This window comes from Cololabis saira, chromosome 15 (genome assembly GCF_033807715.1).
Source record: "Cololabis saira isolate AMF1-May2022 chromosome 15, fColSai1.1, whole genome shotgun sequence".
Classification (NCBI taxonomy): Eukaryota; Metazoa; Chordata; class Actinopteri; order Beloniformes; family Belonidae; genus Cololabis; species Cololabis saira.
The window spans coordinates 33,369,339-33,385,388 of NC_084601.1; the positions used below are offsets into that span (position 1 = coordinate 33,369,339).

A 16,050-nucleotide genomic window follows, 5' to 3' on the forward strand; every position below is an offset into this window, starting at 1 on the left:
ATACTTGGTTTCTCCCTGAAGTCAACCAGAGGTTGAAGCAGATGGAGGACGAGGGATCTATTAAGAAGAAAAGGAAGAAAGAGAAGAAATTAAAAAGGAAAAAGGAGAAGAGGAAGGCCAAGAAGGTGAAAACGACAGGAGAGGCCATAGATGGCTCGAGTGACATTTCAGAAGACTCGGCAGAGGAATGGGTTGAGGCTCAGCCTCAGACACAGTCAACTAAAGCATGGCAAATTCCAGAGGCGACCAAACCTTCAGCAAACCCCCTCACCACAGCACAGAGTCAGCAGAGAGACGAATGGATGACTTTTGACTTCCTTGCTATGAAAACCACCTCAACTGCAGAGAAGCAGGCTGAGAAAGAACGACAGAAAGAGGAAGAGAGAGCCAAGGCTCAGGCCATTGGTCAGGCTAAGTTGCACAAACTGGAGCTTAACCCATACTGGAAAGACGGAGGAGCGACAACGGTGGCCAAAGGACAAGAGGAGCTTTGTCGCAGGGGACATTGTTGTTGTTGTGGACTCTACTGCCCCTCATGGATCCTGGTTGTTGGGGAAGGTATTGCAGACCTTTCCTGACACACAAGGACTGGTGCGGTCTGTTAAGGTTCAGACCAAGTTCAACATTCTGGAGTGACCGGTCACGAAGATCTGTCTTCTGCTGGAAATGGACTAGAGACTGATGTAAAAGACTTATCCCAACCTTGGGGTTACCTCTAGCTATGGGAACATACTGTACCTGGCATTACCATTATTGATTGAAACACACTTGCACTATTGATTTGTCATTGGCTCCAATATTTCTATGATGTTGAATTGTTATGTTATTATACAGTAACAATTAGGGGCCGGTGTGTTGTAGCCAATTTAGAGTTCTGCTATGTGTGTATGTATGTGTGGGTGGAGGTTGTCATTACATCACCTGCGCACCTGTGGGCATGGGAGGTGATTGTCAATTAGAGGTTAAGTAAGGGAGACACAGGTGATCAGATGGGGAATTAGGAGCTGGAAGCCACACAGTTTTTCAACCGTGCACAGAGTTTTGTGTGGGTCCGTTTTGTTGTGCTATCACCAGCAGCTTAATGTGTAGTTGTTTTTGATAATACACCGGCTCGTCAGCACCCAGGGTTTTTGTAGGTGTTTTTTGAGGCTTCACATCCAAAATAAAGTGTTGAACGCAGCTCCCTGTCGGACCACTTCTTTCAAGACCAGCATGAGTTGGAAATGGCTTCAAATTCCCTGTTATGGCATTTTTTGTGGATAGATTGCCGTAACACCCATTTTATGGCTTTTATTTTTCAGTCAACATTTAGTTAAGATGTTGTTTCTTTCTGTGTTGATATGATAACTTTGATTCCCCCACAGTGCCAGACCCACCAACAGACCTGCGTGCCGCCAATGTCACCGACACCACAGCTTTGTTAATCTGGCGTCCAGCACTGGCCGCCATTGACAAATACGCCATTGTCTACGGCTCAGGTACAGGTAAGCTCTGACACCGCTCTGTTCCACCTGCAGAACTCATCACAGGCATCTCACGTGAAACGTTTTGTTGTTCTCTTCTTCACAACAGCTGCGGACTGACTGCAGGTTTTCTGAAATCCAGTTTTTTCCATTTTTAATGAGGCTTAAAGCGCTTTGTGTAACTTCTTTGTGCTCCTCTTAAAACAGTTTTGAATCGATTCTTACAGGACTTTTGGAAGTGTTTCATTAAGGCACATCTACAAGTCAATACTTACATAATAAACTAGAGGTGTCAAAAGTATTCACATTCATTACTCAGGTAGAAGTATAGATACTAGAGTTTAAAAATACTCCTGTAGAAGTTGAAGTATCAACTCAAGTTTTTTACTCAAGTAAAAGTATAAAAGTACTGGTTTCAAAACTACTTAAAGTATAAAAGTAAAAGTAATGTAAGGGGGAAAAAAGCCATTAAGGACAAAAGCCATTGAAAATGAATGCATCTTAGTATAATGCAAATATATTAAAGAACCATATATGTGTACTATTGAGCATTAACATGTGTTTCAGAGAGCAGGAGATATGATGACTAGTTGCCTATAAGTATTGTAATGGTGCAAAAAGTCAAACTTCAGAGGCATGTTATCATTTATCCTAACCGTTATTGGAATGTACATCCAAGTTTAGTTGCAGGAATCTGAGGGAACGGATGTAAGAACAAAACTGGACAAGAACATCTGAAACAACCACAACCAAATTCACTCTATCCGGATGGAGCAATTTAACTGGATAGTTTTTATTAAAGGCCGAAATGAAATAGAGTAACGAGGCTGTTTTTAAAATGTAAGGAGTAAAAAGTACAGATAATTGCGTGAAAATGTAAGGAGTAAAAGTAAAAAGTCGTCTGAAAAATAATTACTCCAGTGAAGTATAGATAACCAAAATTTCTACTTAAGTAAGGTAACAAAGTATTTGTACTTCGTTACTTGACACCTCTGTAATAAACACCATATGCTGATGATACTGAGATGCCGATTGTTGGTGTTTTTGTCGGTGCAGATTCAGAGTTGAGGATCACAGTGTCTGGGAATGCAGCTGAGCAGCAGCTCAGCGGTCTGAAAGAATCTACCACCTACACCGTCACCATAACCAGCCGGCTGGGCAGCCAGGAGAGTGAACCAGCCACCACCAGCTTCACCACCACCAGTGGTCAGCAGACTAAACCACACACCCACACACCCACACTCAGGAACGTAAAACAACAGCAAATACACCAACGTTCTGGGAAATAGCTTATTTATCATCAACCCCAGAGTTTGATCTGTGCATTCAATAACTCATTATTTGAAACTGATGATGTTTGATTGATTTTTTGGACGGAAGGTGAAACATTTTCCACGTCAAATAAAAAGGAAGTCTGTTTTCCTTGGTTCAAACCTTAGGAAGAGAAATAAGTGTATACCCTCTAATCAAACTCAGGAAGTTGACAATAAGCTAATTTCCACAATGTTGGTAAGTCCTTTATCTTTGGTAGACCTTCCATACTTTTGGTAGACGTGGATATTTTCTTCTTCAGCAGCAAGAAAGTAAAACGTTGTTTTGGTGTTAATCCATCATTAAACTTAAACATGCATTCCTATTTGTGTTCAGGGCGCGATAGTGCGGAACCGCGTGATCTCCAGGCCAGCAATGTAACTCCACGCACCGCTATGTTGTCATGGAAACCAGCATCAAAGCCTGCAGGGAGTTACATATTGACCTATCAGACCGAAGGTCAAGCAATAAAAGTGAGAAACTGTCCTTGTTTTCTTTTCAAATGGAAGTTTTGCTTTGTCTTTTGTGGTAACTATATTCACACTTAGTTTTATAACTATTGCATTGATTGCAGCACATGTTTTTCCTACCATTACATGAAAATGTAATTAATACATCCATTTTTAATGATATTTTCTAACAAAGAAGATCAGACTTGTTTGGAAAATACTATTAAATTTTAAGGTTTAAGGCGTCTTTTCAAGTAAGAAAAATCTCTCTTCAGACCTTCTTCTCGCTGTGATGATAACTCTTGATCTCTTTTATCACCCTTGGCAGGAAGTGACTGTGGACGGCACCGTGACCCAGTACAACCTGACCAGGCTTCACCCCGGATCCCTGTACACGGTGCAGCTAAGGTCAAGTGGAGGGGAAGACGTGTCCACCATCTCCACCGAGTTCACCACTGGTACATCCTACTTCCTGTAGCGCTGTGAGGGTTTTTAGCTGATAGATAATTCCTCTCACGTTCCTCCTCTTCCCTTTTTATCCCTCCCCAGGCACACTAAGATTCCCTTTCCCCACCGACTGCTCTCAGGAGTATCTGAATGGAATCCACGTGTCAGGCGAGGTGGAGATATTCCCTAATGGGAAATTAGGGCCATCGATGATGGTTTACTGCGACATGGAGACGGACGGCGGTGGATGGATGGTACAGTCACATCTCTTAGCCTCCTGTACTCCAATCAGAGCTTCTGGAAACAACCACGCCTTCACACAATTTTGTGATTGCGCCTTGGGAACCCTTTTTAGGCCTTTGTCAGTTCCTCTATTTACAATTGTCATATTACTACTTCCAGTAGACCGGGGGTCGGCAACCCGCGGCTCTAGAGCCGCATGCAGCTCTTTAGCGCCGCCCTAGTGGCTCCTGGAGCTTTTTCAAAAATGTTTGAAAATGGAAATCAATGGGGGAGGGAAATATATTTTTTGTGTTAATGTGGTTTCTGTAGGAGGACAAACATGACACAAACATTCTGAACGTTTTCCAATGCTTTAAAAAATGTGTAGAATAAATATTAAATTTCAACATTTCTGTTAACAAAGATTTCAACATTAAAGGTATTGTGACATCATTTTTAAAATGCTTTTAACACTATTAAAAGTCTTGGCCAAGATCCCTCAAATGTGTCTAAAAGGTTTTAACAAGAAAAACTTCACTCTAGTACTCCATTCCTGGCTTTTTATTACAGTGGTTTTTTGCGCCGTGAAAAACGCTTCCTTTACCCCCTTTCCTGTCAATCATTGCTCCGCTCCTCCTCCAAACCTCCTACAACCAACTGCTACACACTTCTGCCGTCTCCACACACACGCGCGCACACCACAAACACCCACACACACAGCCCAGACAGGGCAACTACAGCCCGGGGATGAAGTCCGTGCGCACACCGAACCGGACTTCTAACAGCGGCGTCGGAGAGTTAAGCCGGGAGCGACAGGCGAAGCATGCACAGAAAAGCAGTCCACCGCAAACAATCATAAAAATAAAGGCATGCAAGCAGCAGGGTCCCCTTATCTTAAGTCCAGTCAGTGGCCGCGGGTCTTCTTAGCAGTTTTCCTCCGGTGATGAGAAGAGAAGAGGCTCTAAACAGCTCCGTGTTAAGCCTGATTTATGGTTCCGCGTTAAATCGACGCAGAGCCTACGCCGTAGGGTTCAGCGTTCGGTGCGCGTCGCCGCGTAACCCTACGCCGTAGGCTCTGCGTCGGTGTAACGCGGAACCATAAATCAGCCTTTATGGTGCGCTGGAGAGGAGAGGAGACAGGGAGCTGGGTGGAGGGGGCGGTGATTTAGCGGATCGTTACGTAACGATCCGCCACCAAACCAGGTGCGCCGTTTTTGCATAGTTATGCGGAAAATCCCAGAAAGCACACAATACACTGAATGTTAAAAGTTCGTTGTTTTTTGGGTGTAATTGATGTCAAGACACCCAACAAAACACAAAAAATCAAGAAAAATGTGTTTTTCATGTCACAATCCCTTTAATCTCAACGTTTCGACTTCTTTCACGAAATTTCGACTTTTTTCTCGAGATTTCTACTCTTTTCTCAACATTTCGACTTTTTTCTCAAGATTGTATTTCAACATTAATCTTGACATTTCGACTTTTTTCTCGACATTTCGACTTTTTCTCGAAGTGCATAATGAAAAAAAAATCTTCCCCTAGTTATAACTAATATAGATACATGCAGCATGTGTTGCCTTCATTCTAAGGCTGATACAAGACTTTTCATTTTTTGCGGCTCCAGACATATTTGTTTTTGTGTTTTTGGTCCAATATGGCTCTTTCAACATTTTGGGTTGCCGACCCCTGCAGTAGACCTTCTCCCTTGCTGCCACCATCTATTTACAACCCGCATCAGCTGCACTGACTCTGCTCTTGCTCTCATTTGCAGTCCACAACACACAAAATAGTCCCATCTGTTGGCCACCTCACTAGCTGTTCCTGCCTCATTGGTGCATACACGACAGCAAGCGGACACATACTTGCATACCCTTCTTTACTGTTCTCCTCTTCTTTTATTTATTAGCTGTTGGCAAACAGCAACAAGTGGTGCATTATCACCACCAAGGGGTATGTATTTAGGCCCAATCCCAATACATCCCCTACTTTCTTTCACTAGCCCTCCCTCACTATCACTACCCCTAAAAAAGAAGGGACAGATTTTAGGGCACTTGAAATCTTCCCAGGGGCCTGTCCCAATACTCCCACTACTCCTACTTTCAGCACCACCCCTAAAATCAGGAAGCTGAGAGCCAAAAGCTGTTTTAATTTCAGCTGTAGCGCTGTTAATATGCCACTTTATTAAGTTTTAATATTTTTTCAAGCGTAAAAGTAACCGTTAAGATCCCCAACCGGGGCTCAGTTTATCCAAATAACGCCTGTTAAGAAATTTGACCTGATGTTTTCGGAGATGAGAAGAGCCGCCGGTCCGGAGCAGCAGCAGCATCCGGAGTACAGACGTGATCGCCCTGCGCCGTCGTTGGAGAAACCTGCAGCTCTGTGGAGAATTACCGCTGGCTGAAATAAATCATTTAGGAAAATAAATGTTGGTTTAATAGATGAAATCTGACAGTTGTAGCCTGTTAAGAAATTTGCTCTGAAAATTTCTAGATTTCTGCCTGCCGGCTCCGTAGCTGATTTATGGGTCCGCGTTAAATCGACGCAGAACCTACGGCGTAGGTTACGTAACCTACGCCGTAGGCTCTGCGTTGGTGTAACGCGGAACCATAAATCAGCCTTTATTCTGGCGTGATCTTCGGCAAACGGGCAAACGAGTGATTATGTACATTCACTGAGTAAATATTATGAAAGTAAAATATATATTTCTCGCTAGAAATGTAATCAAAACGCATTTTTATGCAGAAACTAACTCAAAATATTGATTTTATTCACTAAAAAATAAGAAATGTCCGCCATGTTTTTTTTTTTATTCAGTCCGCAAATGACGACGAAAAGCATTCTGGGAAATTTTTCTGTCCCTAGATTAGCTAGTGTGCATCGGAAAACACTCGCTCCGTAGGGAAAGATTCATAGCCACTACACTAGTTTTCTTCACTACCCCTAGGTGGAAAGAGGAATTAATTGGGACACCACTACCCTCACGGGGGTAGGGATGAAAACTAGGGGTAGGGATGAAAACTAGGGGTAGGGGGAGTATTGGGACAGGGCCTTAGTCAGTTGATCCTACCAGGTCCATCACTGCAATTGAGACTATGGCTGAAAGGGTCAAATTTCTAGCCTCCTATAATTTTATCCTGGATCCCCACAAATGAAAACCACCCAAATACTGAGTAGGGAGTGATTTGGAATACAACCCAGTGATTTTCCAATAAGTAGCATATCATCCGGATATCTTTCACATCCTACAGATATAGCAAGTACTTAAAATATGTATACTTTGTACTATATTTTGGGTTTAAAAAAAAGTAGTACACAGTAATGGGCTATAAATATGAGGCGATGAAAGCAATTGGCCTGACTTATTTGTGGGTTTTGGGGGGGATGTGGTTACCCATGCAGGAAGTGGCTGCGGGTGAAGTGACTTTCAGCATGCTTTAACTTGCATAAAAGAAACAAGTCACCGAGGGGTTCCCAACGTTAATCATGTTCATGGCCTGGAAAAATGACTCATTTTGTTGTTGTCAGCAGGTAGCGCTGTAACACCTTCTTCCAGAGGGAGGGTTGATTATGTTTGACTTTGATTAGGTATCAAGTGTTTTAAGTCACTTCAGAGTGATGAGGAAGTAGTGGAGTTGGCAGATAAAGAGATGAGAAAAGCTCCACATGTACTTACCTCCATCACTTGTCTTGCCTCAGCACGTGTGATGCGTTTAACAAAGAACGTAAAATCTGCCATTTTGTTTGAATGAGTTTGCATCCAATTGTTTGCATCCAATTGTGCAGGTCTTCCAAAGGAGGAAGGATGGCTCAGTAGATTTCTTCAGAGGCTGGAAGGATTACCTGAAAGGCTTTGGAGACCTGAAAGGAGAGTTCTGGCTCGGTGAGAGAAGGAGGAAACCGCTTCACGATGTTGAAATATTAATTCAGTGAGAATCCGTGAAATGTGTGGTAAATGACTGTGTTCACATCAGAGTGTTTTCAGACGGAGCACTGCAGCCCTTACAGTCTCAGTGATCACTACACCAACCATGAATGTATTTAAAAAATCTTGCATATGTAAAACGTATCTTTTTTTTTCTTTTAGGTCTCGAGAAACTCCAAAACCTGACAGGCACGACCAAGATGAGTCTACGCGTCGACCTGCGTGACGAAGGCCAGTCAGTGTTCGCTAAGTATTCAAAATTCGAGGTGGCCAAAAGGAACTTCAGATTGACTGTAGGTGGATACAGCGGCACTGCAGGTGAGACAAGCGACCAGCTCTCAGACCAGGACCTGAAGTCTGCAGTGCAACAAAATGACGCCCTGAACTTTCTCTCCTTTCACGGCTGTAGGTGACTCCCTCACTTATCACAACGACGTAGTCTTTTCCACCAGAGACCGGGACCCGATGTCCTTCATCACCCGCTGTGCCATTTCGTACCGAGGAGGCTGGTGGTACAAGAACTGCCACGAAGCGAACCTGAACGGCCTGTACGGCATCGATGTGAAACACCAGGTGACCTCATCAGACACTGGCCATGCGCGCATAGACGGCATCTCAAAAGGAGAGCCACAGTCTCCTTAACTGTCCTCGGCTTTATTAGGGCCCGAGCACTTACAGTGTGAAGGCCCTATTGTATCTGTGGGATTTTTATTCTTCTGACGAAAGGAGAGCCTTTTTGCCCCCCTAAACGTGCCCCAAAAGTCACCAAATTTTGCACGCAAGCCAGGCCTGGCGAAAAATGTTATATTTAATGGTTTGCATTAATGGCCGTGGCCTAATGGCTCAACAGCGCCCCCTTGAAAACTTTGTGCCTCAAGCCCCACAATACGGTTTGACGTACATGCACGAAAATCGGTACACACCTGTATCATGTTGCAACTTAAAGAAAAGTCTCTTGGAGCCATGGCCGAAACCGAACAGGAAGTCGGCCATTTTGAATTAATCGTGTAATTTTGGCGCAATTTATGCCATTCCTTCGGCAGTTAATACGGCCCAAACCGTAACGTGCACCCAGGTGTGTTATACATCAAAATGTGCGTCTCCATCCTGCGACAATGTCCATTACTTTTCTCAGTCAAAAGCGTTACCGTAGTGAAGCTAGATGCCAAAAAGCGCGCCCACCTCCATCCTGCGACAACGCTTACTTTAGGTAATGCGCGTAATGGTCCATATTTGATAGTTCCCCAAAAGTCACCAAATTTTGCACGCAAGCCAGGCCCGGCTCAACAGCGCCCCCTAGAAAACTTTTCTCTGCCATAACATTTGAATGGTTTGACATAAAGACTCGTGGGTGGTGTCATCAGACTCGGTATTGAGTCCTTGACCTTCATTGGCCTGAATTAGCCCCACCCCGTCTTCTGATTGGTTGTCCCTATTTTCTGTTATAACTTTTGAATGGTTTGACATAGAGAGTCGTGGATGGTGTCATCGGACTCGGTTTTGAGTACTTGACCTTCATTGGCCTGAATTAGCCCCACCCCTTCTTCTGATTGGTCGATATTTCATAGTTCCTATTTTCGGCCACAACTTTTGAATGGTTTGACATAAAAACTCATGGGTGGTGTGGGTGGTGTCCTCCTAATAAGTAAAAAGAAGGCGTCGATTTGAATGATAGCCTGCACAGTTGGACTTTAATTACAAGGGAAGTGAGGAGAGCATCCTGGATGGACCAACTGCAACTGTTACTACGTTTACATGCAGTCAAAATTTGGGTTAAGGTCAATATTCCCAGTAGAAGTCGCCTTTTATAGCGTCTTCCAGCGGTGCTTGATCTGGTCTGGCGTTCCTACAAATCCTGCTTTGCGTAACTTTTCGCTCACCTTCTTGTAAATCTGGCTATCCTAGTACTTTCTACTGTTTACAAATGTCAAAATGTTCATATCTTTTATTACATTTATGAAGTGATTAGTCTCCTCCTCACTCCAAAAGTGTGGCGTGGTCTTGCATTTCCGTGCGAAAAGAACATTCGCAGAAAACATATTCATGTTCCTTTTGATGGGGATATCCGTTAGGCGTTTACATGACCAAATATTCGGGTTAGAAAAGGAGTAACCCAGGGGTCAATGACTGCGTTTCCATGCAGTCAATAACCCTTTTAAAACCCGAATATTGACAATAACCCGAATTTGCACGGCCATGTAAACACCAATAACCCTTATGAATAACCCGAATTTGCTCATATTCGGGTTTTTAAAAACCTGAATATGAGCCCTGGGTTACTCCTTTTAAAACCCGAATATTTGGTCATGTAAACGCCAAACGGGATATCCCGATAAAACGGAACAGGAATTTGTTTTCTGCGCATACTCTGTTTGCAAGGAATCCTGATCTTTTGAGTCCAGGAATTTCTTATAAACACGGAGAAACACAAGACCAGGAGGAGACTAATCACTTCCTAAATGTAATGAAGGATATGAACATTTTTGCATTTGTAGACGGTAGAAAGTACTGGGATAGCGAGATTTAAAAGAAGGTGAGCGAAATGTTGCGCGAAGCAGCATTTGTTTTGGACTTGGATACAGGAAGAAGAAGCGGAAATGACAGGAATTGCGTCATGATTTTCTCCGCGCGTCGCTGGTTTGATCCAGATATCCCAAATGGTTAATTACCATGTAAACGGAATATTACGAATGTTTCAGTAACCGGAATATTAGCAATAACCCGAATTTTGACTGCATGCAAACGTAGTAATTTTCAGGTTTTTAAAAACCGGAATATGAGCAAATTATTAAAAGTTATTCAAAGGTGTTATTGGTGTTTACATGGCCATGTGTAACCGGATTATTGCCAATATTCCGGTTAGAAAAGGGTTATTGACTGCATGTAAACGTCGTCTGTGACTGTGTGTGTTTGTTTCAGGGTATGATCTGGACCTCGTGGAAGGGAAAAGACCACTCCGTCGAGTTCTCTGAGATGAAGATGAGGCCGGCAGCCTTCAGGCCTCCGGCCAGAGGGTGAAAGTGAGGAGAAATCCCCATGAACTGCTAAACACACGCGTGGACAGCGCGCTGTGTGCATTCAAGCCAGCACGATTCAAAGAGCGAGCCTTGCTCTCGTTTGAAAAGAGGTGAAGACGTATTTTTTCATTTGTATAAAGCCACTTATGAATATGTTACTGTAGATTGTACAGACTCCTTCTTTATCAGCAACTTTTTGAAGTTGCGGCATTTTAAAAGCAGGGCGGCATCGAGCTGACTCACTTTGTAAAGGTTCACACAAACTACAGTATATTGGTGTTTTTATGGAGCCACTTCTGGGTTCGTGTGCCAGTAAATTGTACAGCTCTGAAGCCTACGAGGAGGTTTTCATAGATAACACCAGAAACTTCGGAAACCTAACTCATACACTATTGAAGCAAAACCACACTTGTCATCTATCAAAGCAAACGTTACTGCTTTAAGTGAATGTTTAAATTATAAATAAACATCTTTATACAACAAGTAAGTCATGCATCAACAGATATTAGAGAAGAATCAGCTGATCTGAACCCTTTCAAGTCCACATCTTAATTCCTCTGACCTTTTATTAGATGGTGATATACAGTCGACCATTACTTTTTTTTTTGCATTTCTTCCTGCATTAAACAGTTAAATCAGATTCTTCTCACTTATCACTCAGCAGCTTTTAAAGGTGCATGATCCTGTTTTTTTTTGTTTTCAACAAACAAAATCATGAAATAAAGATATATAAATAGTTGACTGGCTAGAGATCTTTTCCTGAAACATTGTTTTGCTATGAAACGTGAAATTCTCTTTAGACACTAGTACCAAATGATTAATTAAATGCTCTGCATCATAAGCAGAACATAGTTCAGTTTCATTCTCTCCAGTATGAAACAAATGCATCCTTCAAGAATTTAAGAGATTTGTTAATGAAAGATTGCCACAAAACAACAACAGTGGGAAAATATGAATAAATGAGTGGGGGTTTTTTAAACACAGCAAGGTTTCTTCACTTCTCCTTAGCAGGATTTTCTCTGAGCGAGGTATTTCCCCCCTTAAATTTCATCATCTTTTGAATGTGTTTGATGGAAAATTCTTTAATATTTGTAACCATGTGAATTATTTATCACGTTACACCCACATTTATAGTAGGTGGATCACATATTGCATGGATCTGGCTTTCAAACAGACCGCTTTGAGAGGCTGTAAATGTGTCATGTTCACCGGTTTGTAGATGTTAATTTGCAGGTCAGGTCAGTTTTGCTGCATTTTATCAGGGAGAAGATAACAAAAATGACTCAAAACATAATGAAAGGTCACTAGGGACATGATAAATTCAATCGGATGATTTGTGAAGTTTATCTTTCTGACTTCATTTCTCTGCTATCAAGCCAAACCTGGCTGTGGCCCTGGCTGTGACGTCAGAGCTGTTTGTGTAGTAACTGAACTCCCAGTCAACCCTGGATTACAGCTCAACACCGCCCCCGTGTGGCCACTCTGAGACTCGTCACTGCTGCTCAGTAAACAGTCCTGGGCCTATTTCACAGAGGAGCTTCAACAGAGTCAAAAAGCTAATTTAAGAGTCAACAAACTCAGAGTTAAGATAAATCTGAGTTCTTGGTTTCAGTGTTCAGAGTTGGTTCAGTCGACCATGAGTTACCGCGACTATAAAAAGCCGTCACCAGTGGATCTTCCTATTTTAGTCCCCCAGAACAGAACTTATTAGTGTCATCATATAATGAATCATATCTGACTGTGACAGAAAATACCAGTACCAGTCTGACTTGACCACACTAAAATCTACTCGGATCATTTTTCTGACACAAATGCAACATGTCATCGTTCAGAAGTCTCTCAAACGGTGTTAAACGGTCAATTGTGTGATTAAATTGAACTAGTTTCAGCTTCATGAAGGGCTCTTGACCAGGTTTATTATTGTTTTCGTTCTCTGAAACTGGCTCAACCAAACCCTCTTGCTCGGGGTTAAGTAAACTCGCTTTGTGGGTGAAACGGAAACCTCCGAGTTTCTCCGAGTTCAGGTTCAACACACCCAGAAGCTCAACATCACCCACGTTGTGAAACGGACCCGAGTTTGCACCTGTCGAACTTTAGGTGCCAACTGTCTTCTCTGTGTTGCTTTGTTTCTTTTTCAGTTAAATGTTTTATTTTCCTTCAATGTATGATGCCTCTTAAAGGAATACAAAATAAAATGATTTGACATTTAAAACTACAGTGTTGTCTTTGTCAAACGTGTCTCAATTGTCCTTAATTATGGGAAAAATGCAGAAAACATACACTTGTTTTCTTGTCTTGCATGTTTTATCTCTCTGTAGAGCTCTATCTCTTGCATGCAGTGTCATAAAACAAACCCCAGTCATGTCAGCCAGCCTCTGCAGTGTAAAATGAAGAGGTCACACTCACGACCAACTTTTGCTGACTGATATTTCACTCAGATCAGGGGGTGACAGTTGGCGCCCAGCTGAAAGCATATCTGTTGAGAGCAGTACTCGAGTTGTAAAAAAAAATCAGGGGGGATGATGGATTTTATCATATGGGGACAGATAATTTGTGCTGATTACAAATAATATAATATATTACAAATAATAGCACTGACCAAAACACCTGCAGAAATACTGCAGGAATGACATAGCAGCAGTTAAATGCAGCCTTCTGTAAGCTTTAAATATCCACTGGGCTTACATCAAATACATCAAAACACAACAATAAAAAACAGTTTTCTGAACTTATTGATATGCCTCTGTCTTTCACAGGATAAGTAAAATGGATTACTGCAAAAACTCAAAATCTTAACAAGAATATTTGTCTTATTTCTAGTTAAAATGTCTCATTTTAGTAAAAAAAAAATCTCATTACACTTAAAACAAGACTCATCACTGGAAAAACCAACAATTTTCACCTGTTTCAAGTAGATTTTCACTTGAAATAAGTAGAAAAATCTGACAGTGGAACAAGATTTTTTTGCTTGTAATAAGAAGATAAATCTTGTCCCACTGGCAGATTTTCCTACTTATTTCAAGTGAAAATTTACTTGAAACAGGTGGAAATTGTCAAATAAGTTATTTTTCTGGTGTTATTTTTCTGGTGATGACTCTAAATGTTGAAATAGCAGTAAAACCACATTCATTGATGAAATGACATAAGGGATGGAAAGGAGGGATGGCAGTTTTACAGGGGGATGATTTTGACCGTTCTTATTTCAGGGGGGATGTCATTCCTCCTCATCCCCCCTCAACTCCAGTACTGGTTGAGAGACAGAATGAGACAGGCATTGCTTTTCATAAACAAATTCTAACCATTTAACCAAACATGCATGTTTTTGGTAGTAGTTTGTGTAAAAAGAAAAGACAAAAAAAAACATGCCAGCACAGGGAGATTCCACACAAGATCCCTGTCTGAAGTCACTCCAGCAACCTTCATGCCGAGGCAACTGTTCTAACCACCAGCAGGACTTTGTGTTGCCCCATTTCTGCGTAGCTCATCATGGAAATGACATGGAGGCCCAGATGTTGTGGTAAGGACCTGTTTTATGTTTATTTCTTTGAGTGACAGCTGCATTGTTTGCAGTGTCGAGTGGTTAGTTGTCATCACTTGAACTAGTTAGCGCTGGGCGTTTTTAGTTAACTTGAAGGTTCACTGTAGGTTATGATGAGACACTGAAGCTGTAAAACAATGATGACGATCATCATAAGGACCATCCAGAATTCAATGTGCTGTGTTCAAAATGTAAAAGTTTAAAGTGAGATGTGAAGTATTTGGGAAACTATTGACCACGAAGACAGTTGGGCTTCAGAAAAGACCCCCAAGACCCTGAACAGGACCAATCAAGTATAAATGATGAACCGCAAGTTATTACTGTGTCTCTTGTGATTAGAAAATACTTCATATCCTTAAGTACTGTCTCCTGAAAGGCCCACTCTGCTCTGATTGGTCAGTTTATTTGACAAAAAAATCTGTGATTCAGAGCTTCATTTGAGATGGATCACTAAAGACATAATGCAAATATGATAAAATTAATCAAAATAAATCTGATCATCATGAAATTGTTAATACTCACGTGCTGTTTCTAAATGAATTTATTTTATTGTTTATTGTTGGCTTTGTCTCGAACACAACAAAACCCAATCAAATTAAAAGCATCAAAATATAAAAAAGCAAAACAATTTAACAGTCTCATTCAAAAATAAAACACACAGCAAAACAATGTGTTCGAGAGGGAACAGGAGGAAGCAGAACGCTTATTTAGTCCTGTCCCTTCCTCACAATATCATATCATATATAACCTATAAAAATTAAATAAAATTAAAAGAAAAGAAAAGAAAGAAAAGAAGGAAAAGACAAAATAACAAAAGATAAATACAACACAAACAACCAATAAGCAATATCAGTAATTATAATCATAATTGAACCGGTCTCCTACAATATCCTATAGTATTAAGGACCTATAGGACCTATAGTCCTAAATGATTTTATTGTTTGTTTGTTTCCTTGTTTACATAAAAGCAGAGGTGAAAGTCTATTTCTGTTGCTTACATTCATTTCCTTTAAATTACGAAAAGTGATTTTATTCACCATAACATAGTATTTGCAATAGTGCCATTGTAAAATATTTAAACTATTTAAACCACATTTTCTCAAAAGGCCAATTTAGAAATTAGCGTTTATTATAAGACGTACATTTTGTTAGTTTAAGTTGCTATTTGATTGATTTAGCTCCAGATAAAAGTTTTCGAAACCACTCCTAGGAATTAGAAAACAATAATAGGCTATAAAACATATATCTTCAATTCAGAAGCAGTTTTGAGAGATGCGATGACAAAAATGTAGTGACGTTGTAGTTTCCATGTCTAAACACTAGGGGTCACTAAAGAGACTTTTTAATTATTATTTTTTTTAATACATAAACTCAGAGCTACCAGTAACAACAGGCCAGAAGCATATAGAGACAGTTTACTCATCATTGTTTGAAGGGGTTTTTTTTTTTTTTTTTGTTTTTTTTTTTAATTTTTTACATATATATGAGGGGGACAAGATCGGTTATCTGTTGCAAATCTGAAACAAGAGAAACAAAAGAACATACAATGGGTACACAAACCTTTGGAATCTGCAAGAGAGAAAAACAAACAAAAACAGCAACCATTCTAGGTCTCTAAAAATAAATAAACTAGGTTGCTGCAATTTATTTACATTTTTGAATGCAGACGGCCCCAGAAGGG

At 41.0% G+C, this 16,050-nt stretch overlaps 1 protein-coding gene across 2 annotated transcripts in view; it reads left to right on the forward strand.

Moving 5' to 3' along the window:
* Positions 1-11,570, forward strand: part of LOC133460700 (tenascin-X) — a 77,922-nt gene extending 66,352 nt beyond the window's left edge. For both annotated transcript variants that reach the window (XM_061741432.1, XM_061741433.1), the window contains 9 exons: positions 1,365-1,484; positions 2,520-2,669; positions 3,111-3,247; positions 3,552-3,681; positions 3,773-3,924; positions 7,676-7,772; positions 7,977-8,132; positions 8,224-8,387; positions 10,734-11,570. In XM_061741432.1, coding sequence (XP_061597416.1) covers positions 1,365-1,484; positions 2,520-2,669; positions 3,111-3,247; positions 3,552-3,681; positions 3,773-3,924; positions 7,676-7,772; positions 7,977-8,132; positions 8,224-8,387; positions 10,734-10,832 — 1,205 coding nt within the window. In that variant the 3' untranslated portion in view covers positions 10,833-11,570. The remainder of the gene's footprint in view (positions 1-1,364; positions 1,485-2,519; positions 2,670-3,110; positions 3,248-3,551; positions 3,682-3,772; positions 3,925-7,675; positions 7,773-7,976; positions 8,133-8,223; positions 8,388-10,733) is intronic.
* Positions 11,571-16,050: the final 4,480 nt, after the last annotated feature.